At 37.1% G+C, this 23,510-nt stretch overlaps 1 protein-coding gene and 1 long non-coding RNA gene across 6 annotated transcripts in view; one reads left to right on the forward strand and one right to left on the reverse strand.

The window, feature by feature from the left end:
* The window catches only part of NTN4 (netrin 4), a 100,872-nt gene that overhangs the window by 72,044 nt on the left and 5,318 nt on the right, over positions 1-23,510 (forward strand). For 3 of the 4 annotated variants that reach the window (XM_037513839.2, XM_037513837.1, XM_037513842.2), the window contains exons 6-9: positions 10,879-11,092; positions 11,448-11,563; positions 19,111-19,179; positions 21,349-21,519. In XM_037513839.2, coding sequence (XP_037369736.1) covers positions 10,879-11,092; positions 11,448-11,563; positions 19,111-19,179; positions 21,349-21,519 — 570 coding nt within the window. The remainder of the gene's footprint in view (positions 1-10,878; positions 11,093-11,447; positions 11,564-19,110; positions 19,180-21,348; positions 21,520-23,510) is intronic. The other variant, XM_037513838.2, reaches the window with a different exon arrangement.
* LOC119247414 (uncharacterized) overlaps positions 10,490-23,510 on the reverse strand; it is a 72,448-nt gene continuing 59,427 nt past the window's right edge. For both annotated transcript variants that reach the window (XR_005125744.2, XR_008552165.1), the window contains one exon: positions 10,490-11,327. This is a non-coding gene — a long non-coding RNA (uncharacterized LOC119247414). The remainder of the gene's footprint in view (positions 11,328-23,510) is intronic.

Below are 23,510 nucleotides of genomic sequence, written 5' to 3' on the forward strand. Positions count from 1 at the left end.
ATAAATTCCAAATAAACCAAAAAAGCAATCAAGAAAAGAGAGACACTAATGAATAAATATGAAAGAGAATAAATAATCTCTGACCAACTAGCACATTTTTAGGGAGAACACAATAACTTTCTACAGGTACTGAAAAGGGACTTGGGGAGTGGCAAAAAAATAACATACTTACCTGGAACAAAGAGTTGTAATTAGGTATAATGGATGAAAGTGAAGAAAGGAATTTCAGATTGATTAATGTGAAATTTGCTGTGGTGTTCTAGAAGCATTTTTGGGTGGGGAATGTCTCCTACAGAGTTAGAAAAAGAACTTTTATTTCAAATAATAAAACTCAACCAACTGGAGCATTAAATATCGAGATTATTTTGCACTCTTGTAGGGAACAGTCTTGCACTTGTAAGAGTGGAAATAATCGGTTCTGTTTGGCCATTTTAGCTTCTTATGGATTTGCTGTGTTTTTCTTTTTCTAGTATTGTAGATTTACATAGCCAAGATACTAAAAACATATAAAATAGGCTCAGGTGATTGAGGGCAGCACTGTGGCTCAGGCAGTTAAGCTTAGCTCTGTGAAACTGTCCGCAACCTATGCAGTGTGGGTTCAATCTCAGCCCACCGGCCAGAATCCCACATGGTGCAGCAGACCTCTCCTGTCTCACCCACTGCTCCCCTCAGCAGTGCATTTCTGAACAGTCAGTCTGCCTGTTCTGCTCCCTGCTCTGTCTCTGGTGAATCCTCTCACTCTCCTGCGCATCTGGGCTGTACCCTGGTTCTTGCATGCATGAATAAATAAATGTTTAAATATATATATGTAATAAATAATATGTGACTTTTAGGAGGTTCTTTAAAACATAAAATCATTTTATAATATTTTATAGTTGCTGTTTATTGAGAGGTTCATTCATTCAGCAAAAATTGAGCAAAATCCTAAAATGGGTCAGACATGGTCTTACGTTTGGGGGATATAAAGATGAAAAGATGTTTTCTACCTTCTACACCTTCATAATGTACTAAGGAGACAGAAATGAGGCCAAAAAAATTCATAAAGAAGTTACAGCGGAAGCCAGAACACCATCAGTCATTAATATTTAAGTGATTTTAATTCATCCATTTTTTTTTTTAATAGAGGCATGCTTTATTTATTTGTTTGCTGGTTTGTTTGTTTGTTTTGTTTATACATGCACTGGGTACAGTCAGAAGCGCAGGAGGGTGAGAGAATTCACCAGAGCCAGAGCAGGGAGCAGAGCAGGCAGAAGGATCGAAGTACACTGCTGAGGGGAGCAGCGGGCGGCAGGAGAGGTCTGCGCACCATGTGGGACCCTCCTCCGGTGGCCGGGGAGCAGCCGGGGATCGAACTGGCGCCGCAGAGGCCAAGGGCAGCTTCGCAACCCAGCGCTCAACCGCTGCGCCACCGGGGAGGCCCTAGTTCATCCATTTTTTAAAGCTCAACATACTATGTATTTAGTGTCTTCTATGTGGCAGGCTTGTCCTAATCACTGTGTGCAATTAGCAGAGTCCCTAACCCCATGGAAACAAACTATAAATAAACTTACCAAGTAAATATAAAATTTAAAAAGGCAATAAGTTATGAAGAAAAGGATACCATGATAGATTATAGCAGGGACCAGTCATGTTAGTTCAAAGGAGAGATACAACACAACTACAGTGAGTCTACAAGGATTTTTTTTTTCCAAAGGTAAAAGGAGTTAGGGATGACCCCAATTTCTTCTGTCTAGGTGCCTAGATAGGTGGTATCTGAATAGACTGGGGATACACAGAAGTTTTCTTCAGTGACAAGCCAATGAGGTGTGATATAACCAGATTCTCCAAAGCACAGTGTCCAATGTTATACAAAAAAATTTTCCCATAATAAAATTTGTCTATATGCTCAAAAATGTTTTCTTCAGCTCTAGCTGAAGTACCAACCCAGGAATACTGGCTATTTCACTATCTAAGATATACAGACCCTGAATGAAGAGTAACTGGCTCCATTACATCTACTAGACAGCATTATACAGAAATCAAATTAAGGGTCTGAGCAGTGGCCACATCGTGTGAAGCATTAAAAGCAAAGAGGGTGAAAATACATGCAGTATTATAAATCAGTGTAAGCCCAATATTTAAAAAAAATAATAAAGGGTGTGACTTTAGTTTTCATTTTGTATTTCTTACTTAAAACTTTATAGAAGACAAGTAGGAAATCTATTGAAATACCTTACTTTTTTTAAAAAGATTTATTTATTTATGCATACATGAACTGGGGTTCAGGCCAGAGTGTGAGTAGTGAGAGGATTCACCAGAGACAGAGTAGGGAGCAGAACAGGCAGATTTACTGAAATATACTGCTGAGAGGAGTGGTGGACAAGACAGGAGAGGTCTGCTGTGCCATGTGGGTCACCTCCCTGGCCGGGGATCGAACTCCTGTTGCAGTGGCTGTGGATTGCTTCATAGAGCTGCATCTTAACCCCTTGAGCCACCAGGGAGGCCCTCCCTTCCTTTTTTTTTTAAGCATCAGAGGCAGGCATGACAGACTCCTAAACGGAGTCCTCGTGTGGGATTTATTAATTCATGTGCAATAAAAGTAGACACTGCATTTCTGTAAGTGATAGACAAATCTTTATTTAGATTATTTTCTTATTAGATTTGTTCTAGCATTATTTTATTTGAAATTAACATGCATATTGAATATTCTGGAACTAGCTGTCTTTGAATACAGTGTCTACAACACAGGATCAGATGAAAAATGTTCCCTAGGATAGTAAACCACTGCCTTTGACAGAGTTTGTTTACAATTTTTTTCTGTATTTTGTATAGCTTTTCATCCACTAGCAAAAACAGAAGCAAAAGAGAAATAGAAGCAAAAGAGAAATAGAAGCAAAAGAGAAAACAGTACCAAAAAAAAGAGAGAAGACTTCAATTTATCTCACATTTAGCTTCACCCTCAATGTAGTAATACAGTTCACATTGTCTCCATTCTGTCGAGAGCTGTATCTCAAAGTCATCTCCCTTAACCCCTGTTCCCTCTAAGAACCTCAGCAGGCAGCGGGACAGCTTTTGAAGTGGCTTTGATATTAAAAATTCCCCATTAGAGATTCTGGAAAGCCTTGGCCTTTTCAGGAATAAACAATGTTGGGAGCCTGGGAGGCGCTGCTGAAGGAGTGGCCACCGGGCAGTGGTGAAAGCGCTTGACACAGCTTCTTTCCCAGCTGAGGGCCTTGAACTTTGGGTTCTGTTTTTAGAAAAGCTAAATCAAGAACAAATACTTTCAGGGTATTTTGCTCCCAGTATAGCTTTTACTCATGGAAGAGCAAAAGCTAGTACCATCAGGTGATGCTAAGGAGTTCTGGCAATTTAAAAGGAATAAGATGCTAAACTCATCTGGTTGTTTCTACACCATGCTTGCCATCAGGGATCACTCTCGAAAGTGCAAACTGACCCCTAGAGTGCTAATGAAGGTGGGGGAAAAGAGGAAAAGGCACCAATGGTTTCCTTGACAGCACTAACAAAGACTGTAGCAGCCCCATAAGGAGAAAAGGAAACCATAACTTGTCACTTCATATGGACACGTTTTACTGGCCAATTTGTACTTGTATTTACATATGTATTATGTTCACATAAGTTGGCATCTGTGACTCTTACCCTACAGTAAAATGCAGGGCACCACCCTATAAGCAGAAGGACCGTGTATCACACCCAGCTTTTTCTCAACATACTCTAATCCAACATATGAAAATAATAGCAGATTATTCTTTTTATCCAAAGAAAGGAACATGTAACAGGAGAGTAACCTAATTCTATAGGACTTAGAGTAGTTAAGAAAGCTCTTTGCCACCAAATTCCTCCCAGGTGCAAAGTAAGAAATTTCAGCCTATTTGAAAGACAAATGATTGTTTTCCTCTAAAAACAACCCATATCATCAATGAGGCAGTTATTATTCTTTCCTCTGTGTGCCCATGCATCATGAACTACTTCTGTTATAACATTTACAGCCCTGTAATTATTTACTTGCATATTTCTTCCTCACTAGAGCAATATAGGGCTGTATTCTTTGTGTCTTCCACTCCTAGCATAACTCATGTGAACACCAAAGTTCAAGAACTGTGGTGACCATATTGAGTGAATGGATGAATGAATATTAGGCATTTTAAAACTAATTGTTTCATCCAGATAATAAGAGTTATTCTCTGAGCACTTAGTGACACTAAATGTCCAATACATTGCTAAGTAAATACAGTATCTCATTTAATATTCACACAAAAATTCCTGTGGCATAAGTAGTATTATTCTTACATCATCAATGAGAAATATGAGGCCTGAGAAGGTTAATTTCACAATGTCTTATAAAGAATAAGCTTCCTAAACAGAATTTGAACTCATCTAGTCTAACTCCTTAAGTTTGTACTCTTACCAACCCTATTTTATAGTCTTTTTTATTTTCTCTAAATAATACTTAGCAATTATCTAAATTCATTATTTGAAGGGAATCTGCTGTGAAATCTTTTACAAGTTACTGTTTCCTCTATCTCATCTGTTTTGAACATTTTGTATTATTATTCCAGGTTTCATGATAACAGTAACGAGCAGTACAGAATATACTATTTAAAATCAGTCATTTGCATTATTAAAGGAAACTTATTAAATACTCTTGTTTTGTCAACATGGTTGTGAGAATAACCTGGCACAAATATCTTTGGTAGAGAAGTAAAGAGGAATAATTACTCTGATAATGATGCTATATGGAAAGGCTACATGGCTTCCAAATATATATGGTTGCTGCCCAAAGCATCATTTTGATATTTTTAAAGATTTATTTATTTATGCATACAAGAGCTGGGGTACAGGCCAGAGATGTGGGAGGTGAGAGGATTCACCAGAGACAGAGTGGGGAACAGAACAGGCAGACTGCTAAGAGGAACAGTGGGCAAGTCAGAAGAGGTCTGCTGCGCCATGTGGGTAGCTACCTGGCTGGCCGGGGGATTGAACTCATGCTGCAGTGGCTGTGGACAGCTTCATAGGTTGCACTTAACCCCTTGAGCCACCAGGGAGGCCCATCATTTTGACTTTTAAGAGAAACTTAGCCCACCAAAAATAATTATGCACCAAAAATCATAATGAAGAAAACAATTAAACTCCCAGTACACTTACACTGATACTGTATGTTGAGAATTCAATCCTTACTTTGGGTCTTAGGTCTAACAAGAAGACAAAACTGAAGTTAAAGATTTATGTCCCTTTGCATTGTAACTTGACAGTCATCATACTTGGGTTGCCTTTTAGAATCAACAAGCAGTAAGAAATACATGTTGGCACTCTTCAGGTGTTGTTACTATACCACACCTATCACCAAAACACTCATAGTCCATCTCCATAGTCCTCTTTCCTCTTACTCTCCCACTCTGGTAGCTTCAGATTTATAATCAGTTTTCTAGGGTTTGTTGTTACCTTGGCTTTAAAAAAAAAAAAAAAGAAATACATGTTGGAGAATCAGAACCTGAACCAGAATCTAAGAACCTTTTTCCCCAAGCAAGAAGAAAATAAATTTGCATTTTGGAACAAAATAAGAAATGTCGATTATATGTATCAGATATTGTCTGCTATCCAAAAGAGATAGGTATGCAAGGCAAGCCTCAGTGTGCAGTCTGGAAAAGTATGTCATGAAAGGTGTCAAGCCTTCTGCCTGGAGCTAGTTCTGCATAGTTTCCAAATAGCATTTTTATCTTTTAATTATGTAAAAAAGTCACAATGACAGAAATCCACTAGTGCATGAGATAGAATCACATTCTTCTCTGACCATTCCTGAAATACATGCAGGTTTTAAAACATATGGTAGTACACAGAGGTCAAGTCCTAGAAAGGCTTGAATTTTCTAATAGTAGAAAGATAATGGTGGTGGTGGAATCCCATATATTACCATAGATAGACATGGGAAGACTCTGATCTTCTAAACTATGAATCTCATCAAAGGCCAGGACTATCTTATTCAAATTAGATGTGTAGGAGTTTGCACAATATTTATCACATAGTTCATTAAATGTTGGTTGAGTAAATGAATGGATAAATAATTGCTGCCTCAAACAGATGAACACTGTTTATTAAGTTTTATTTATTTTTGTTATTTGTTTTATTAATTATAGTGTTTTCTTCCATGTTCTCCCATAGTATTCACAACCCAGGAGAGCACGGGAAGTAGGAGGGAGTATTCCACAGCTATAAGACTCAAAGAATTTTTACAGTCCTGCTGGTTTGAAAACCACTGCTCTAATGATTATTGGTTTTTAAAAATGGGGAAAAATCTAAGCAGAATACTATACCATGCATGCCTTCACTCCTTCAGCTCCTGTCATCACAGTGGTCACCAATGATCTTAAGACTGACAGCATTACTGGCTTACTATTAATCTTATGTGACTTGCACATTTTCATCATTCGACATTGTTAACCACTTGAAACTTTCTTATCCTTTAGTTTCCATCATAATACTTTCTTGATTCTTCTCTTCCCTCTGTAGACGGTTCCCTCTCTTCTTCACTAGTTACCCCTCCTCTAACTGCCTGGACTATCTGCATGTTCTCCAGTGTTCCATCATTATTTGTCTTGTTCTCTCACTCTACTATCCCTGGGAAATCTCATCTAGTGCTCCCTCTCCCAGCCTTAATTCCCACCGCAGGCAACTCTCAAAATTATATTTGTGACCCCAACTTTTCTCCTACACTTTAGAGAATTATTTCCAGTTGTCTATTATAAATTATTAATGTCTCCTTCAGACTCCTCAAACTTAATATTTCTAACTCTGAACTCATACTCTCCTCCCTCCCTTTCCCTACCTCCATCCCTGACATGCTCTCATATATCCAACCTGCTCTAGCCCTATATTCTAAGTCTTTGTAATTAATGTGACTTTCATAAGCTAAAAATCTTAATATTGTCCCCAATTTGTTTGTTCCTCAACAATGCATTGCTCCTCAGCCAGATGGCCTCCAGTTCAATAACAAAATTCCACATTTAACTTTTGCTCTTATTCCTTTATCTACCATCTTAGCCTAGTTCCTTCCTGTTTCCTTGTTTTCCTGCCATCATTCTCCCTACTGGAGTCTATTTCACATAATGCCACCCAAGTATCTGTCAAACCTAAATAACCATATCATAATTTTGTCTTTAAAAATTTACTTCTAATAGTTCTTTATGTCATTGGTTAAAATTCAACTCTGAGGTTACCCCGTTCCACAATCTGGTTGCAACCCCGACTCTCCATCTTTTTCTTTTGCCTCACCCACTTGAGCTGCTTTCCCCAAAGTGTACACTCCGGACACTCCAAACTTCTCACATTCCCTAAAGAGGCCATGCCCTTTCACCTCTGATTCCCACAGCCTGGAATGTCCTTCACATCAAATCCACAAATGCTTATTTAGGCACCTACTATGTACCAGACACTGTACTTGGGCCTAAAAAACAAAAATAAGATAGAGATCCTTCTGCCAATGAGTTCAGAGTCCAGTAGTAAGACAGGCATATAAGCAAATAATGATAATGTACTGTAATAAAAACAAAATAGAAATATATACAAAGAACAGAGGTAGCACAGAGGAAAGAGATTAACTCTCTGGAGGGAGAGATGAACAAGGGAGCATGTCAGAGTCTAGATGGATGAGGTGGGGAAAGACAAGGCAAGCACAGCCTGGAACACTGAGGCATGAAAACTTCACATTTTCAGGAAGCATTAAAAGCCTCCACTTTTTTTTTTTTTTAAGATTTATTTATTTATGCATACAAGAGCTGGAGTACAGGCCGGAGATGCAAAGGGGGTAACAGGATTCACCAGAGACAGAGCAGGGGACAGAACAGGCAGACTGACTGAACTACACTGCTGAGGGGAGCAGCAGGAGAGACAGGAGAGGTCTGCTGTGCCATGTGGGTTGCTCCCTGGCCGGCCAGGGATTGAACTCGAGCTGCAGCAGTTGCAGATTGCTTCATAGTGCGGTGCTTAACCCCTTGCGCCACCAGGGAAGCCAAAAGCATCCACTTCTAATTGCAGAAAGATAATATGCAATGGAGGATGAGCTGTATACTAAATAAATGAGTAAATTGGTAAATTTCATGGCATGTGTTTTTTTTAACCACAATTAAATTTGTTTTGATTACATAAAAGAAATGCAATGGGGAGAGTATCTGAAGACCAGACTGGAACAAGCAACTGCCCATTGTCCCTCCTTTTCATCTGGAAAGCTTCTCATCTGTTAAGATCTCATCTGCAAAATATCCCTCCTTTGTGAGCCCTATGTAATTCCCTCAGCCTGTATTCCTTTCCTGTGCTCTCCCCGAGCACTCATATAGACCTCTGTTAGGTCTAGCAGAGTGCTTACCATGTGTAGGCAATTGTTTTTTGCTTACTCCTGTGTTTCCTCAAAAACACTATGAGTTCCTTGAGAGTCGGCACTATTACTTATATAGTGTACCCCAATACCTTTACAAGATTTATTTATTGAATGATTCACTATTAATTAGCCACAAATCAGACATGACACTAAGCACTTTACATGTTGGATCCTTTCACCCTTACAGCTATAGAAGGGTTGATGTTCTCATTTCCAATTTATAGACAAGAAAACTGAGATAATGAGATGCTAGGTTCTTGCCAAAAGTCACACAATAGTCGCTAGCTGAGATTCAAAGCCAGATGGAAGTCAAATGGAGATTTTAATGATAAATAAAGCAACCAATTAAAAAAGTTGCCAGAAAGGGGCCTCCTTGGTGGTGCAGTGGTTAAAGTCTAAGCGTTCTCAAGCTATCGCCAGCCACTGTGGCATGAGCTAACCCACATGGCACAGCAGACCTTTCCTGTCTCCCTGCTGCTCCCCTCAGCAGTGTATTTCAGTGGATCCACCTGTTCTTCTCCCCACTCTGTAAATCCTCTCACCATCCCCCCACCCTCTGGCCTAGGGCCCAGTTCTTGTATGCATAAAAAAAAAAAACTTTAAAAAAAAAATAGTTACCAGAAAGCATGGTTTCTGGAATGTTGAGACTTAGCTGGAAGAGTTGGCCTTGTAGCTATCAGGATGTATGCTATCCACCTTGCTGAAGTAATTTCATTTAAAATAATTTCATCCTCATGCAATCTCTATGAGAAGTAAATACCTCACTGAAGAAACCTAGGTTTAGGAAAGTTAAATTTCTTGACCCAAATTACATACCTTGTGAGAGGCAAGGCCATAAACCAATATCTCTTCTATCTTTCTCACTTGGTTCTCACAGAAAAGTGGAAAGATGACGATAAAGAAATTTGAGATAGAGAAAAGATTATCCAAAGGATCTTATCAATGAGTTAGACTACTTAGCCAAGCAATCTGGGTGAATTTAAAAGCCTGGGGAAATATGGGGATAACCATTGTGATGAATTTTATTTTTTTAAAGGTCAGCTAAAAATTAAATAAATAGAGTTAGCATCAGTTAGAGCCAAGTCAGATAAGAGTACATGAATTTGTGATGATCCTATAAGCACATTTTTTAAAACTTTATTTAGCATTTTTTACTATCTCAGGAACAAAGATATTGTTGGGGATTGTCACACTGTGAGCGGTGGGCAACTGCAGGGCTTGGGAGATCACTGAGGGGAAGGAAGGACTCAAGGAGTTGCAGAAATGGCTGATTATGGATTCCAGTCTCAGGAACTGAATATAACCCCAGATGTCTCCATCAGTTCAGGCTGCCATAACAAAATACCATCTACTGGGTGACTTAAACAAGAAACATGTATTTTTCACAGTTCTGGAGGCTAGAATTTGAGATTATGATGCCAATAGGGTCTGGTTCTGTAAGTGTGGCTCACATTCTTCCCAAAGAAGAGGGCTCTGTGCTCTCCAACCCCTTATAAGAACAATCTCATCCTGGGTTTCATCCACATGGCCATATCCAACCCTCCCAAGGGCTCCATCTCCAAATGCCATCACATATCAAATACCATTACCTCCAAATACCATACCCATCAATTTTGCAGACAGAAAAATATTCAGTCCAAAGCACCATGCAAATTAAATTACATCCAGCCATCTTCCTGTAACAAACCTGAGCCCTCTCAGCTGTATGGACTGGTATCACTATTAACCCATGACTACTGATCCCCAATATGGCTTTTATGCTACCTAGCAATTGTGGATCACTTCCTAAGTCTCTCACTCACTCTCCCACTCCCTTCATCATCACTCTTGTATGATGACCTTACTTCCTGCTGACCCTACCTTCTCTTGAGTTCACATCCCCATTCAGTTTGAGGTACCACCACCTATGTGCCTTATAGAAAAGCTCCTCAAAAGAATTACTGTTCTCATGCTCAAATTCCCCTACTCCTGTTTTCTTCTGAGTCCTCTCACTGCTACACTGAAACTGTTTCTGTCCAATACACTAATGATCTTCATGTTGTCAAAGCAATAACCCATCCCCATGCCTCATCTTCTGGACCTGTCAGCATTTGACACAGTTGATGTCTTTCTTTCTTTTTGGGGGGGGTTGGGGGGGTGGGGAGGGTGGAACTTTGCCTTCCAGAACACTGTATTCTCATTACTTTTTTTCCTTTCCCAAAACTGTTCCTTCTTTGTCTTCTTTGCTGATTCATTCTTATCACCTTCAACCAAAAGTCATTCATATTTAGTGACTTTAATCTTAGAATAAATTATGTGGCTCATTTTGCAACAGACAGGACTTTCTGATTATATCTTCTTATCTTTAACTTCATTAGCTTTTATTCTCGGAGCATTATGCCAAATGGATAAAGAAGGAGCCTCGGAGGAATGCTAGGTGGTGCAGGGAAGCCATTTGGGGACGGCTGGGCCTCATCTCCACATAGATAATCCAGTTGCTCATGGGTGCTTGTGTGTCCTCTTTGTTGTAGTGTGTTCCTGCCATCCAGTTGGATCAGCTGTCCTTCCTTTCAGCTCAGTGACCTTCTGTGACCCCAGCAATGGTGACTGCCCTTGCAAGCCTGGGGTGGCAGGGCCACACTGTGACAGGTGTATGGTGGGATACTGGGGCTTCGGAGACTACGGCTGCAGGCCCTGTGACTGCGCGGGCAACTGCGACCCCCTCACAGGAGACTGCATCAGCAGGTGAGTGTAAGGCCTCTGCTCTCTTCTCTGTGTCTTTTGGATTCCTTGAAGATTTGGTAGCGATTTGGAAAATCTTCTTTGCTGTTAGGAGAGCCAAGATGTATTTGCATAACTCTTTAAAGAATTTTTGTCAAATTGCCAAGCAAGTAGTTTGTTCCTGCAAGATTTTGGAGACGGTCTAGTTCACTTTAGCAAAATAAATTATTCCTTACCACAGGCCCTTCAAACATTATTTCTGAAAAGCAAAAGGATGGGAAAGTAGCTGATAAGGTTTAAATCCCTATAAATACGTTCATTTCAGGCAATTTTCTAAGAAGTTCCTTACTCTATTCTTCATCATTTTCCATTTAATTAGCAGTACAGACATAGACTGGTATCAAGAAATTCCTGAGTTCCATTCCATGCACAATAAGAGCGAACCAACCTGGGAATGGGAAGATGAGCAAGGATTCTCTGCCCTTCGACATTCAGGTAAGACCACAGATATAACCAGGTATCATGTCCCCAGCACTGGTAATAGTGAGTAATAGTGATTTGTGATAAAGTAGGGAATGATTTTTTAGTTCTACGATGGGAATTTTATAGTTCTGAGTTTTAATAAAGTAGTGGTTCCCATCAGTATGAAAACACCAAACATAGCTAAGAGATATTTTAACAAGCTTTTGTTTATTTTCTGTTTATTAGACCCAATTGTGAGATCCTTACTAGGTATATAATTAGTATAGAAAATTTGGAAGATGAAAGACATCACAGTAAAAAGAAATGCTACCCAAATCTCCTTACTCTGCTGTTAATACTTTAGTATGTGTTCCTTTCTCTACCGCACACTGTTCTACATGGTTGAGAGATAACTGAATAGATCAGGTTTGGAAATGTGCAGATCTGTTTGAAGGGAAAATATTCTACAGACCTATTGTAACTTAATATGCACGTGAAGTTAGATGTGAACTCTTTAGGTTTCTAACTAGTTTACAGCTAAAAAACAAATAATTTACAAACTAAGGATAAGCCAAATAATGAAAAGAAAAACTTCAAACTAACGACGTAAGTTGAACATGAAAAATGTATTTCACTGAAGTCAAAAGAGTTTACTGCAAAAAATATGGTTCTTTGAGTTTACCAAGTCTATGCTGCTATTTTTTTTGGACTCAATTTCTTTGTCTCTTTCTTTGTTTGAAGAGTATGCTATGATATTGATGTGAATACTTAACTTCTGTGTTCATTCTGCTGCATTCTTTTCTCACAGAAAATTGAACAGCTCTATTTAGCACTAACACAAACACAAATGTGGGCATGAAATCTTGTACCAGTGTTTGGTTGTAAAGTACTCACCAAATGACTCAAGTTCAACTTACAATAAGTTAAAATTTACTATTAAACACCACAAATGCCCAAAAAGTTATATGAACACCCATATGCATACCTTCTAGTGTTATCAAATCTTATGCTTTGTCATAATTGTTTATATTTTCAAATTATAAAACGTTACAGATCCATTTGAAGCTCTCCATGTACCAATCTGTAAGTGCATTATATAAACATAGATGTATATATAATGTTAATATATATGTTTATGTAGCATAAAATATATGTTTTTAAAATTCATGCACATAACTTAACTATCCTTTTAAACCTTTTTTAACCTGAATTAGATATATTTTTAAAGAGGTATCCATCCTGTTACATGAATATACTACTTTTATTCTCCTATTGTTTACCATCTAGGATATTACCAATGTCCAGTTTTCCACATTTATAAATAATGCTACCATGAATGTTCTCTTATACGTGACTTCGTATACTTGAGAACTGGTTTCACTAAAAGAATGAGGTGGCAAACTATAATCCTCTAGGCAAATGTGGCTTGTCATCTATAGTCTGCAAGCTATTTGCTCTAAGATTTAAGTGTTTATTAAGTACCCACGTGATAGCTTTAGGTTTAACTCTTGGTTTCCAAAGCCTAACATATTTATTATCTGTCCCTTTATAATGTTGCTGATGCTTGTTCTAAAGTACAACCTAGAAACTCTTGGCTCGCAAGTGTGCTTATTGTCAAATGTGCCATATATTGCCAAAGAACTCTCTGAAGTGGTTATATAAACTTACATTCCACCAGCAGTGTATGCCATCCTGTCGCTCTACATCCTCACTAACACTTTGTGTTTGTGTAATAAATTTTTGTGTAATGCATATACAAGGGGCCCAGCACTATTCTAAGTCATTAACTCAGACACATTTAGCTCATTGACTATCTTATGGGACTTCTAAGTAAATGTTACCAAGTATCTCAATTTTTATCAATCTGATGGGTGTGAAATGGAATCTCCCCATTTTTAGTTGCATTTTCTTAATTACTATCAATAACTTTTAATAAATTTTCAGTTTCTTAGCCATTTAGGAGTCCTCTTCCATGAATTTCCTGCTTGTAATTTTCTTATTAATTTGTAGTTCTTTATGAATTTATAAAAAAAAAATGTTTACTGAGTACTGATACTGAACAGACAAAAATCCCAGACTCTAAGGAGTTTACATGTTTGCAGGGAAGGATAGCTCATAATCAAATAAGTAAAATATTTAGTATAATAGAATATAAAGCAGAGTTGGGAGTAAGATATGCTTGGGAGGGGTATACTTTTAAATAGGATGATCAGGGAAAGTCCTATGAAAGGTGACGTTTGAGGAAAAAGCCCAAAGGAGGTAGGGAAATAAACAAGTCACAGAGATTGGAAGGTGTAGGTAGAAAATACAACTGTAAAGCCCTGAGGTGGAAATAGGCCTGGCTTACTCGGAAAACAGCAAGGAGACCAGTCTGGGTGGAGCAGGGTTAAGAAGCCACAATTTTAACACATTCTCATAAGAGAACTTAGGGCCTTTTTAAGAATCAAGTACTCCAAATTGAGAAACACTGGTGTTTCCAATCCCATAGTGTAGTTTCACTTAACTTATTTTATTATCATTTTCCGAATGGTTTTATTTTAATTCACAAGAAAGAAGGTGGGAAAGATGGTAAAATAAATCTGTCATGTTTATCTTGTTAACATTTAAAAAAGGAAAAAGGAATCTTTCCCATTAATTTTTTGCCTTAAATCTACAAAGTCTGAATTCTATGATTTGAACGTTAATAAGTACGCTTTAAAGATTTATTCTATTTTTCTAATACAGTGATTTTCATAATTTTCCAACTTTGTTAATTCAAATCTGCAATAGTTGAGTTTTTAGGAGCATAGGATATTCATCAAGCCAATCACCATATTACCAGTTTGCTGGCAGCACATCCATTAAACACATAACATGCTGGCATCAGAATGATTCGATTTTCACATCCACAACAGCTGTTAGGTCTATGATATCCCTAGAGAGCCTCTGAAATCCATCTGGAGGAGCTCAGATTGAGGAAGACATTGTTCCATTTCCTGCTAAACTTCAATATTCCCACTAAGTATAGAATAGTGCTCATGGGCACCTTTTTTCAACAACAATAAAAAAAGGTAATTCATTTTCTAAGGTCTATGGTTCATTCTCAAATATGTGTGCCTATCTCCTATAGGCACAAAGGGGGAAGGAAATTCCCCCATCCTCTGGGTGCTTCTTGGGCTGGACTGGCAAACAAATTAACATCAGAAAGATTATTAGGAAGAAAGACCAAATGAAAGGGAAGCGGGTGAAATGAGGGACTGAAGGAGATAGGAGGGGAAGTAGGAGATGACTTCATAGGACAAAAACTTGCCTCTAGATATTTGCCCTACCTTAAGATAGGTTTCTGTGATTACAGGTTATTTCTGGAGATGACCCTTAATCTGGGTCGTCTTCATTCTTTTAGGTTATGACCGCAGTTTCTCCTGAGACATACAGGGCCTTGACTGACCTTAGTTCCATATACCAAAATGACATGTATTGGAAAAAACTTGACCTTGACATCTTGAGAAAAGCCTGTCTAAACATTTTGGGAAGCCTGATCCTACACTGCTAACTACCTACTAAAAACTTTCTGCCACCCAAAAAACAGCCTTCAACTAGGCGCATAATGCACTATACCAATAAGATCCTTTTAATTTCTACCACTTCCTGTGAGACAGAGAATGTCATATGAAACCTCACTTCTGAACAAAAAAAAAAATGACTTTAACTAGTACCATATAAGTACAAACATTGCTTTAAAAGAATTCTCAATAACCCATTGTAAATAGGTTTTTCTCCCCTTCTAGGTTTCTTTTTTTTTTTAAGATTTATTTATTTGGGGTACAGACCAGAGGTGTGGGAGGTAAGAGGATTCACCAGAGACAGAGCAAGGAACAGAGCAGGCAGACTGACTGAAATACACTGCTGAGGGGAGCAGCGGGCGAGTCAGGAGAGGTCTGCTGCGCCATGTGGGTTCCTCCCTGGCCAGGGATCGAACTCATGCTGCTAAGGCTGCAGATAGCTTCATAGGTTGCATCTTAACCCCTTGCGCCACCAGGGAGGCCCCCCTTCCAGGTTTCTTGTAATAAAACATCTGGGTTTAAGGCTGAACAACCAAGATTCATTCAAAAACAAATTTTAATGTCTGAATTCTTAATACATGAAAAGGAAGTATTAGAAAACAGCCTAAGAAAGATCTTCAAATTACAGACCTAAATTGTATGCACTTATAGGTAGAAGGGCTAAAGAGCAGAGTATATGTTGAGGAATAATATATGCCCCTTGGCTGTTCACTAGGTTTTCTAGCATGGTGGTTACTGGCTATGGTGGAATTATCAAAGGTTCTGAGCTATCCACTTAGGTTACTACAATTTCTTTTTTTTTTTAATAATAAATTTTATTTTTATATTCCCCATACAATTGCAACCCCCATTCTGACCCCAATCCCTCCCCTCCCGCCCCCACCCCCCAAAAAGTGTCTCTGGTTCATAGTTTTTTGTTGATTTTGATTTTCACTTTCTTATAGTTATTCATTTTCCTGGTCCCTTATTTAAGTTTTCTAGATTCCTGCTATGAGTGAGACCATCCGGTATTTTTCTTTTTCCTTTTGGCTTATTTCACTGAGCATGATCCCTTCCAGTGCCATCCATGTTGCTGCAAATTGCATGTGTTTATCTTTTTTGAATGCTGAGTAATATTCGATTACAAGCAATATTATTTAGTATATCACAACAGCTAATTTTAAGCACTCTTGATTTCTCTTTCCCACTATTTAATTCTACTGTGACTTTCCACATTTCATTCTCTGATGTCTACAGCATTTTTAGCTAGAACCAATATATCACCTTTTTCCACATCACTATGTCTACCTAACCATCTCACTAGAATCATACTCTATTTTCCACCGAGGTGTTCTGTCAACATCTCTAATTTATTATATTATCCTCACATAAACCTCTTGGTTTTGCCTGACCAATCCATTTCTTTTTCCTTCCTGCTATTTCTATGCTAGCTCAACACAAATTTCTCTTTTTTTTTTTTAAGATTTATTTATTTATTTATTTATTTATATAAGCACTGGGGTATAGTCAGAAGCGTGGGAGGGTGAGAGAATTCACCAGAGCCAGAGTGGAGAGCAGAACAGGCAGACTGATGAAATACACTGCTGAGGGGAGCAGCGGGCGGCAAGAGAGGTCTGCATGCCCAGCAGCCGGGGATCAAACCGGCGCTGCAGAGGCTGTGGCAACTTCACAACCCAGTGCTCAACTGCTGCGCCACTGGGGAGGCCCTCAACACAAATTTCTTTGGAAAACCACCTTTCTGACATGTGATATCCCCAGTTAGTTGTTCTCTGCCTGGAATTTAATTCTTCAGCTGGAATTGACAGCCTGAAAATGATTAGAGTTCATGATTCTAATGCCAGAACTATAAAAGTAACTGCTCATTAGTTGCTCTTACCCAGGTCTCTAACACTCTCCTATTCTGGTCCTTTCTGAGTTCTGGTTTTTCAGCTTTTTCTTCTTTCTATGAGTTACTGACATCCCCTCAATATTTAAGTTAAGCAATTGATTGCTAATGAAGAACCCTGATTTATGGACCCCTGATATGCTCTCCTCCCAACTTCCTTATTTGTTAGTAATTCTACAACCTTCTCTGTCATATTAGATGAAAACTTTGAGTTTATTTTTATGCTTCCACTTCCCTTGTCCTCATGCAATACATTGATGAGATTTGTAGACCCTAAATATTTCTTCCTTTCTTCTAGATCCATAGTTGCCTCTGAATACACATTCCATTTGACTTAAAGATCAGAGGGTTCAGATTCCCCCAGAATCCAGGCTTAATCTGACTTTTCCATAAATCAGCTATGCTGCCTTGGGCAAGCTAATTTCTCCAAGCTTTCATTTTTTTTATTTGCTAGTAAGTCTATCTTATAAGATTATTGTAAATATTAATCAAGATCATATGGATAAAGTAATTTGCACAGTTTATAGCTTATAGTTGTCACTCAAATTAGTTACTATTGTTATCAATTCACTAGTTTCTAATTGATTAGAAACTGCCTCCATTGATTCTGCCATCATTACACCTCTATTCTAAACCTTTTGATAATGGTACAACTTGTTTAATTTTCATACATGCATGTACTTTAAATTCATGTACCTACTTTAAGCTGATCGCTTTGAAAATTCCCCTTTATTGAATTAAAGTCAGGCCCAAATTGTATATTAATCAAGATCCTCCTTCAATTCTTTACTTAATTTGTATCCCAGATAAATAGAACCACTGACTCTTCCTTGAGTCTACTCTTTCTTATATTTCTTTACTGTTTTATCACTACATTCCTGTTAAATGTCCACCCATTAGAGTCTGAGATGAGTAAATAAATATAAAGCACTTAAAATAGTATCTGGTTCATAGTTAGTACTCTTAGGTAAATGCTACCTGCTATTATTACCATTCAGTACCTATGAAATGTAATGCATGAGGCCAGGAGGTGAAGGAAAGGGTAAAAATATATCTAATCATCAAAAAAAAGTAAGAACAAAAATCCTACACATTCTGGAGTTCAGGAATATAAAGGTGAATAAAACATAACTATTGTCCCCAAGGATCACAGCCTTGAGAAGAAACATCATAAATATGAGAATGCTATCTGTAGACCATGTACAAAGGCATTTTGAAAGTTTTGTACAGATCCTGGCAAATCTCTCATATGTAACAATTGTAACATATAATTTTAATTTGGGGGAGATATCCTATTTTTCTTCAAAGTCCATTTCAAATCCTTCAGCCATGAAGATTTTTTTTCCATTTTCCTAAAAAAGAAGCCCTTCCCATGCATATAGTATATTGTACCTATCTTAGAACACTCATTACTGTTCATAAACTTACTTTATTCACATTACTGAATTATAAGCTTTAAGAATTGTATCTTGCTCATCTATATACACTCCAAAGTGTATATATAGCACCATGATCTGCATATTATATGTACTTAATAAATTCTTTAAAATTTAGTAGCGTTGGGCCTCCCTGGTGGCACAAGTTTCAGCACAATTAAGCTATGGGCAGCCACTGCAGCACAAGTTTGATCCCCAGTCAAAGAGCTTACCCATATGGTGCAACAGACCTCTCCTGTCTTGTCCGCTGCTCCCCTCAGCAGTGTATTTCAATCAGTCTGCCTGTTCTGTTCCCCACTCTGTCTCTGGTGAATCTCCTCACCCGCCTGCATCTCTGGCCTGTACCCCAGCTCTTGTATGCATAAATAAATAAATCTTTTAAAAAAAAAGGTAACTGTCTTTCCTATAGGTTATCCATGGAGGTGTTCCTTTCTGCATGGAATAGTATCAGACTATATCATAACATCAATTTAAAGCATTAAAATATATCATTTTTGTACATTTCTACATTCCTCTTAAAGCAATACTTTATTATTGGGTGATAACTAATTCAGAAAGTGATTCTACTTTTTTTGAATGAATTTTCATGGTTTCTAAGTACTTAGGAATTGCTTTGTTTGAATAACTCAAACCTTGAAGAGTTATGCTATATAGATTCACTTACTAATTTTCTTTTCTTCTAAATAATTAACACCATTTTTCATTTGCTTTCTGCAGGCAAATGTGAATGTAAAGAACAGGTATTAGGAAACCCCAAGGCATTCTGTGGAATGAAATACTCATATGGTGAGTTCAAACCAAATGCTGCTTGAGAATCTATTCTTGAGTGCTTCTAAGAATCTATTCAAACTTAGTACAAAGATTTTTTTTTAAGGAAATGAGTGGTCCAGTTTATGACATTCTTAATAAATCAAAGAGTAAGTTTTACATAATAATACCAAACAGTATTCTGGTCTTGAGCTAGATTTTTCTAATAGAGATAGTACTGAAAGTCCTGATGAGGAGCTGGTAGAACAAATGCAAAGATTGTCCAACATTTATAACAGGCAAACAATAAAAGGAGGTTTCCTTTCTTACGGGTGCTTCTTGTCTTGGTTAACTAAAAGGGGCATCTCTTGTCGCCTAAACAATTCCCATACTAGTTTATTATGTAGTGATAATAAAGTTTAAAGTGGTATTTCACAGTGATAAAGAGCTGAAAGCTTCAGACTCAGACTTACATGGTTTGATTGCTGGTTTATTGGATGGGTGACTTAATCTCTCCAGACTTACACATCTGTAAAATAGGGATGATGCCACCTTTCCCATCAAATGAGATTTTTAAAAAAGCACTTAGCACATTAACTTGCATATACTAGATGCTCAGTAAAAGACAGGGAGGAGAAAGAGGATATATATTTGGAAGGCAATGAGACCAGCTGCCTCCTAAGTCTCTTGCCTGCCCTCTCTGTATGCTGTATACACCTTTACCTTTCTAAGATGACAGGAAAACAGCATATAGTAAAGATTTTCCCTAAGTAAAGATTGATCTTATCTTCAAATTTTAGTTGGTTTTGTCTTTCCTATAAAATATATTATATTCCTTCTCTTGCCAACATATTCTTCACTAGTGTCTGAGGCTTTTTATTGTTTATAATTCATACAGTTGTAATGTGCATTAAAATGAAAAGGAAAAATTTAAACCATGCTTCCTGACACCAAGTGTTAAGGTTCTTGATAACATTGAATGTAGTCTCATTAAAGATAAAAAAGTAATGTTAAAAACCTCATAAATCCTATCTAAAATTACATGCATATTCCCCTACTTTCACCTGCCAGCTTCATTAAATAATAAAAGGAAACCTTTAAAATGTATAACGCCCAATAAATAAAAATAAATTTAGAGCAAAAAAAAAAAATAGGTTTTGTCCCAAATTAGTCTATTGAATGGAAAGATTGACTGGTTTTCATTATCACACGGATTTGGCAACTTTCAAACTGAATTTATAAACAACCTAGTTGGCATCTTTTCATACAATTGTATTATTTTCTACTTAAGAGAAACTTAAGTGTTCATAATGATATACCTTGGTCTTAATTAAGTGCAGTATGAGTTAGACTAGATGAGACTAGATGACTTAATTAAGACTAGATGAGTTCTTAAAACCCCTTAGAAGTCTAAGATTTGGTGATTCTAAAAAGAGGGTTGTATGGCACCAGCCTGTATAGGTTTCCCTCCTTGCAAAGAATCCTCCACTGAGATACAGATAAGCCAGTAAGAACTCTCCTTATAATGTTGAACATGTTTTTCCTTAGGTCAACTTTCTTCTCCACCCCCATTTATCATATTTCTAAATCCCCAGTTATAGTCATTGTTTTAAATAGAAGAGCTAAATAGAATCATGAGTGATATAGAATACTAGAGCTCTGACATCACTAAGACAGCCTCCCTAATACCAGTCAATTTGTATTTTATTCTAAAGGAAGAAGACTAGATAATTAATATTATTTAATCTCCTTAGGATACTTGAAATATATTCTGGCAATAACATTTTGATCTATGTCATATCATTAAACACAACCAGGCATAAAAGTATAATATAGTTGTAATCCAAATTAAAAAAAATTAAAAACCAGATATTTCTACTTCCAATGTATCTTTGTTCTATTTAGATTTGCTAACTGAATGTGCTTAAGATTATGTTTTCAATATGCAAATGGCTGATTTTTCTCTTAGCATACAGATATGGGACTAGCAGTTGAAAATGTCTAAGAAGAAAGAATATAGTTAATACAAATAATGAGATGAAGCCAGTGTATAACTGAATCTAATGATTTTTAAAGCAAATTTCTACATTTTCATCATCATTAGTTCACTTTTCCATTATACTGTGTGATGCATATGTAAGTTGTTCAAATATCAAAAGGTAATATGAAATTCTATACATTTTGACTTTGGGAATTATGTTGTTACAGTGCTAAAAATAAAGATTTTATCAGCTCATGATAAAGGATCTCATGCTGAGGTCAATGTGAAGATAAAAAAAGTATTAAAATCCACCAAATTGAAAATATTACGAGGAAAGCGAACATTATATCCAGAATCATGGACGAGCAGAGGCTGCACTTGTCCAATCCTCTATCCTGGTGAGCATTAGACTTTTCTGGTTTAATAACTAGGTGATTTGCTGCTTGTCCTGGTGATTTGCTGCTTGTCCTACATTCTCTGAATTACAATCTAAATAAACTCAGCAAGCACATCTCTTCTTTTTACCATCTGAATTTTGGGCAAAATCCAAATGGAATTCTTTGAACTGACATCAAAAAATTATTTCTCTTCCACGTTTTATAAAAGTAAGATATTTAAAATCCAACAATGTAATAATCTCTGTCCTAACATAGAAGAAGCCTTATATGGTTCGAGATGCCAATAGCATAGAAACCACTTTCATGAATTCATCTGCCAATAATACTTTATCGGAAAGCTAGGTCCCATTACAGTGCCCTGGGTAGAACTTGCTCCCAAAGGAAGTTCACATGCAAAAGTCCATCTGTGCAAATAACATTGAATTCATTTTTACTGTTGTATGAGAAGCATCTGTTTCTCCTAGATAGGAAAACAACTCTCAAGTTCACGTCATCTTGTTTTTCATTAAATGATCATTCTGGTTTCAAATTAGAAACAGCAGAACCAAACAAACAAAAAAACTGTAGCATTTTAGAGAAACTTGAAATGAAGGGAAAACTGCACCTTAAAATGTTATGGCACAGATAGAGACAAACAAGTGCAGGATTTTTACCTGTACACCCTACAGGTACATTCTTCATTCTGGGTCATTGGCTGCTTCTTTCTCTGTCTCCCTTATTAAATTGAGGACAGGATTTAGATTTTTGATCCTAGTGTTTCCAGCACCTACCATTAGTACCCAAATAATAGTAACATCGCCCAGATAGTCAGTTCTAGTAAAACATAATTTTTTTTAATCCTCTGTTGTTGTTCCCGGGTTATGTAGTACTATGATAGATAGCACAGGTGCATGATTTATGTTCTGAATCAAATTCTTTCCAAATGTAAGTCCTGAAAACCACAGTTATGTTAATATGAAGTTATTTTTGCTCTTTGATTAATAAATTTGAAAGAAATGGACAGAAAACAGGGAGAGACAAACCGCCAATAAAATATTCCCCCAACTTAAACAATTTTAATACTACAAAACTCGACTTTTTTGACTATTAACTAATTTCTCAGATCCTTTTATACTGCTCCAGTATTTTAAGTAAAATTAAATTTTAATTTAAGGAAATTTAAATTTAATTTAAGGAAATTTAATTTTAATTTAAGAAAAGGAAACATACATTTTAAATAATAAATAGATATATTTCCAAAGAAGTGAAATATTCAGAACCTTGGATTTTGAATACAGGAAACTAAGAGTCGCTCACTGAAGTTCTATTTCCCAGTGATCTGTCTGGTGGGGCTCTTGCTATAAGCTCTTTCTACTGTCTTGGCAAAAGAAAATAAAAAAAAGAAACCCACCCAGTTTTTTAGTAAGACATTAAAAACAAAAGCTTTGACCATCTGAGCCACCCTCCAGGAAGTGAACTATACTTCCTAATCAGGTTTCTGCCAAACAGTCAAAGAATCAACTGAGTTCATCACAATTGAAAACATAAGCTCAATTATTCAAAGAATTCTTGAAAACATGTTTACTTGCTTTGAAGAAAAGATTGGAACCTGTCAAAGCAAAACCACTCTTTCATTTCACTTTGTTTTTCCATTTTTACAAGTTCAGTAGCTAAGGCCAAGAAAGTTGATAAGAAAACCTGAAATCTTACACGCCAACTTGCTTCCTTTGCTACTTTTGAAAAAGAAGCAATCTAATCTAAGTTCCCTGCAAATTCATCCACTCCTACATTCAAATATACATTTACTAATTCATCAATCATATATATATATATATATACACATATATATAGTTTTTATTGAGGTAACATTGTTTTACATGATTACATTTTGAAAATACAGGTGTTATTACCATAGTGCACCCATAGTCCACCACCAAAGTTCATTGTGTTTCCTTGCCACTCTGTTCTTACTCCAGTCTCTTCCCCTCCCCTCTCTGGATTCCTCAACTCTA

Source organism: Talpa occidentalis, unplaced genomic scaffold (assembly GCF_014898055.3).
Source record: "Talpa occidentalis isolate TD23 unplaced genomic scaffold, MPIMG_talOcc4v2.1 talOcc4.16, whole genome shotgun sequence".
Lineage (NCBI taxonomy): Eukaryota > Metazoa > Chordata > Mammalia > Eulipotyphla > Talpidae > Talpa > Talpa occidentalis.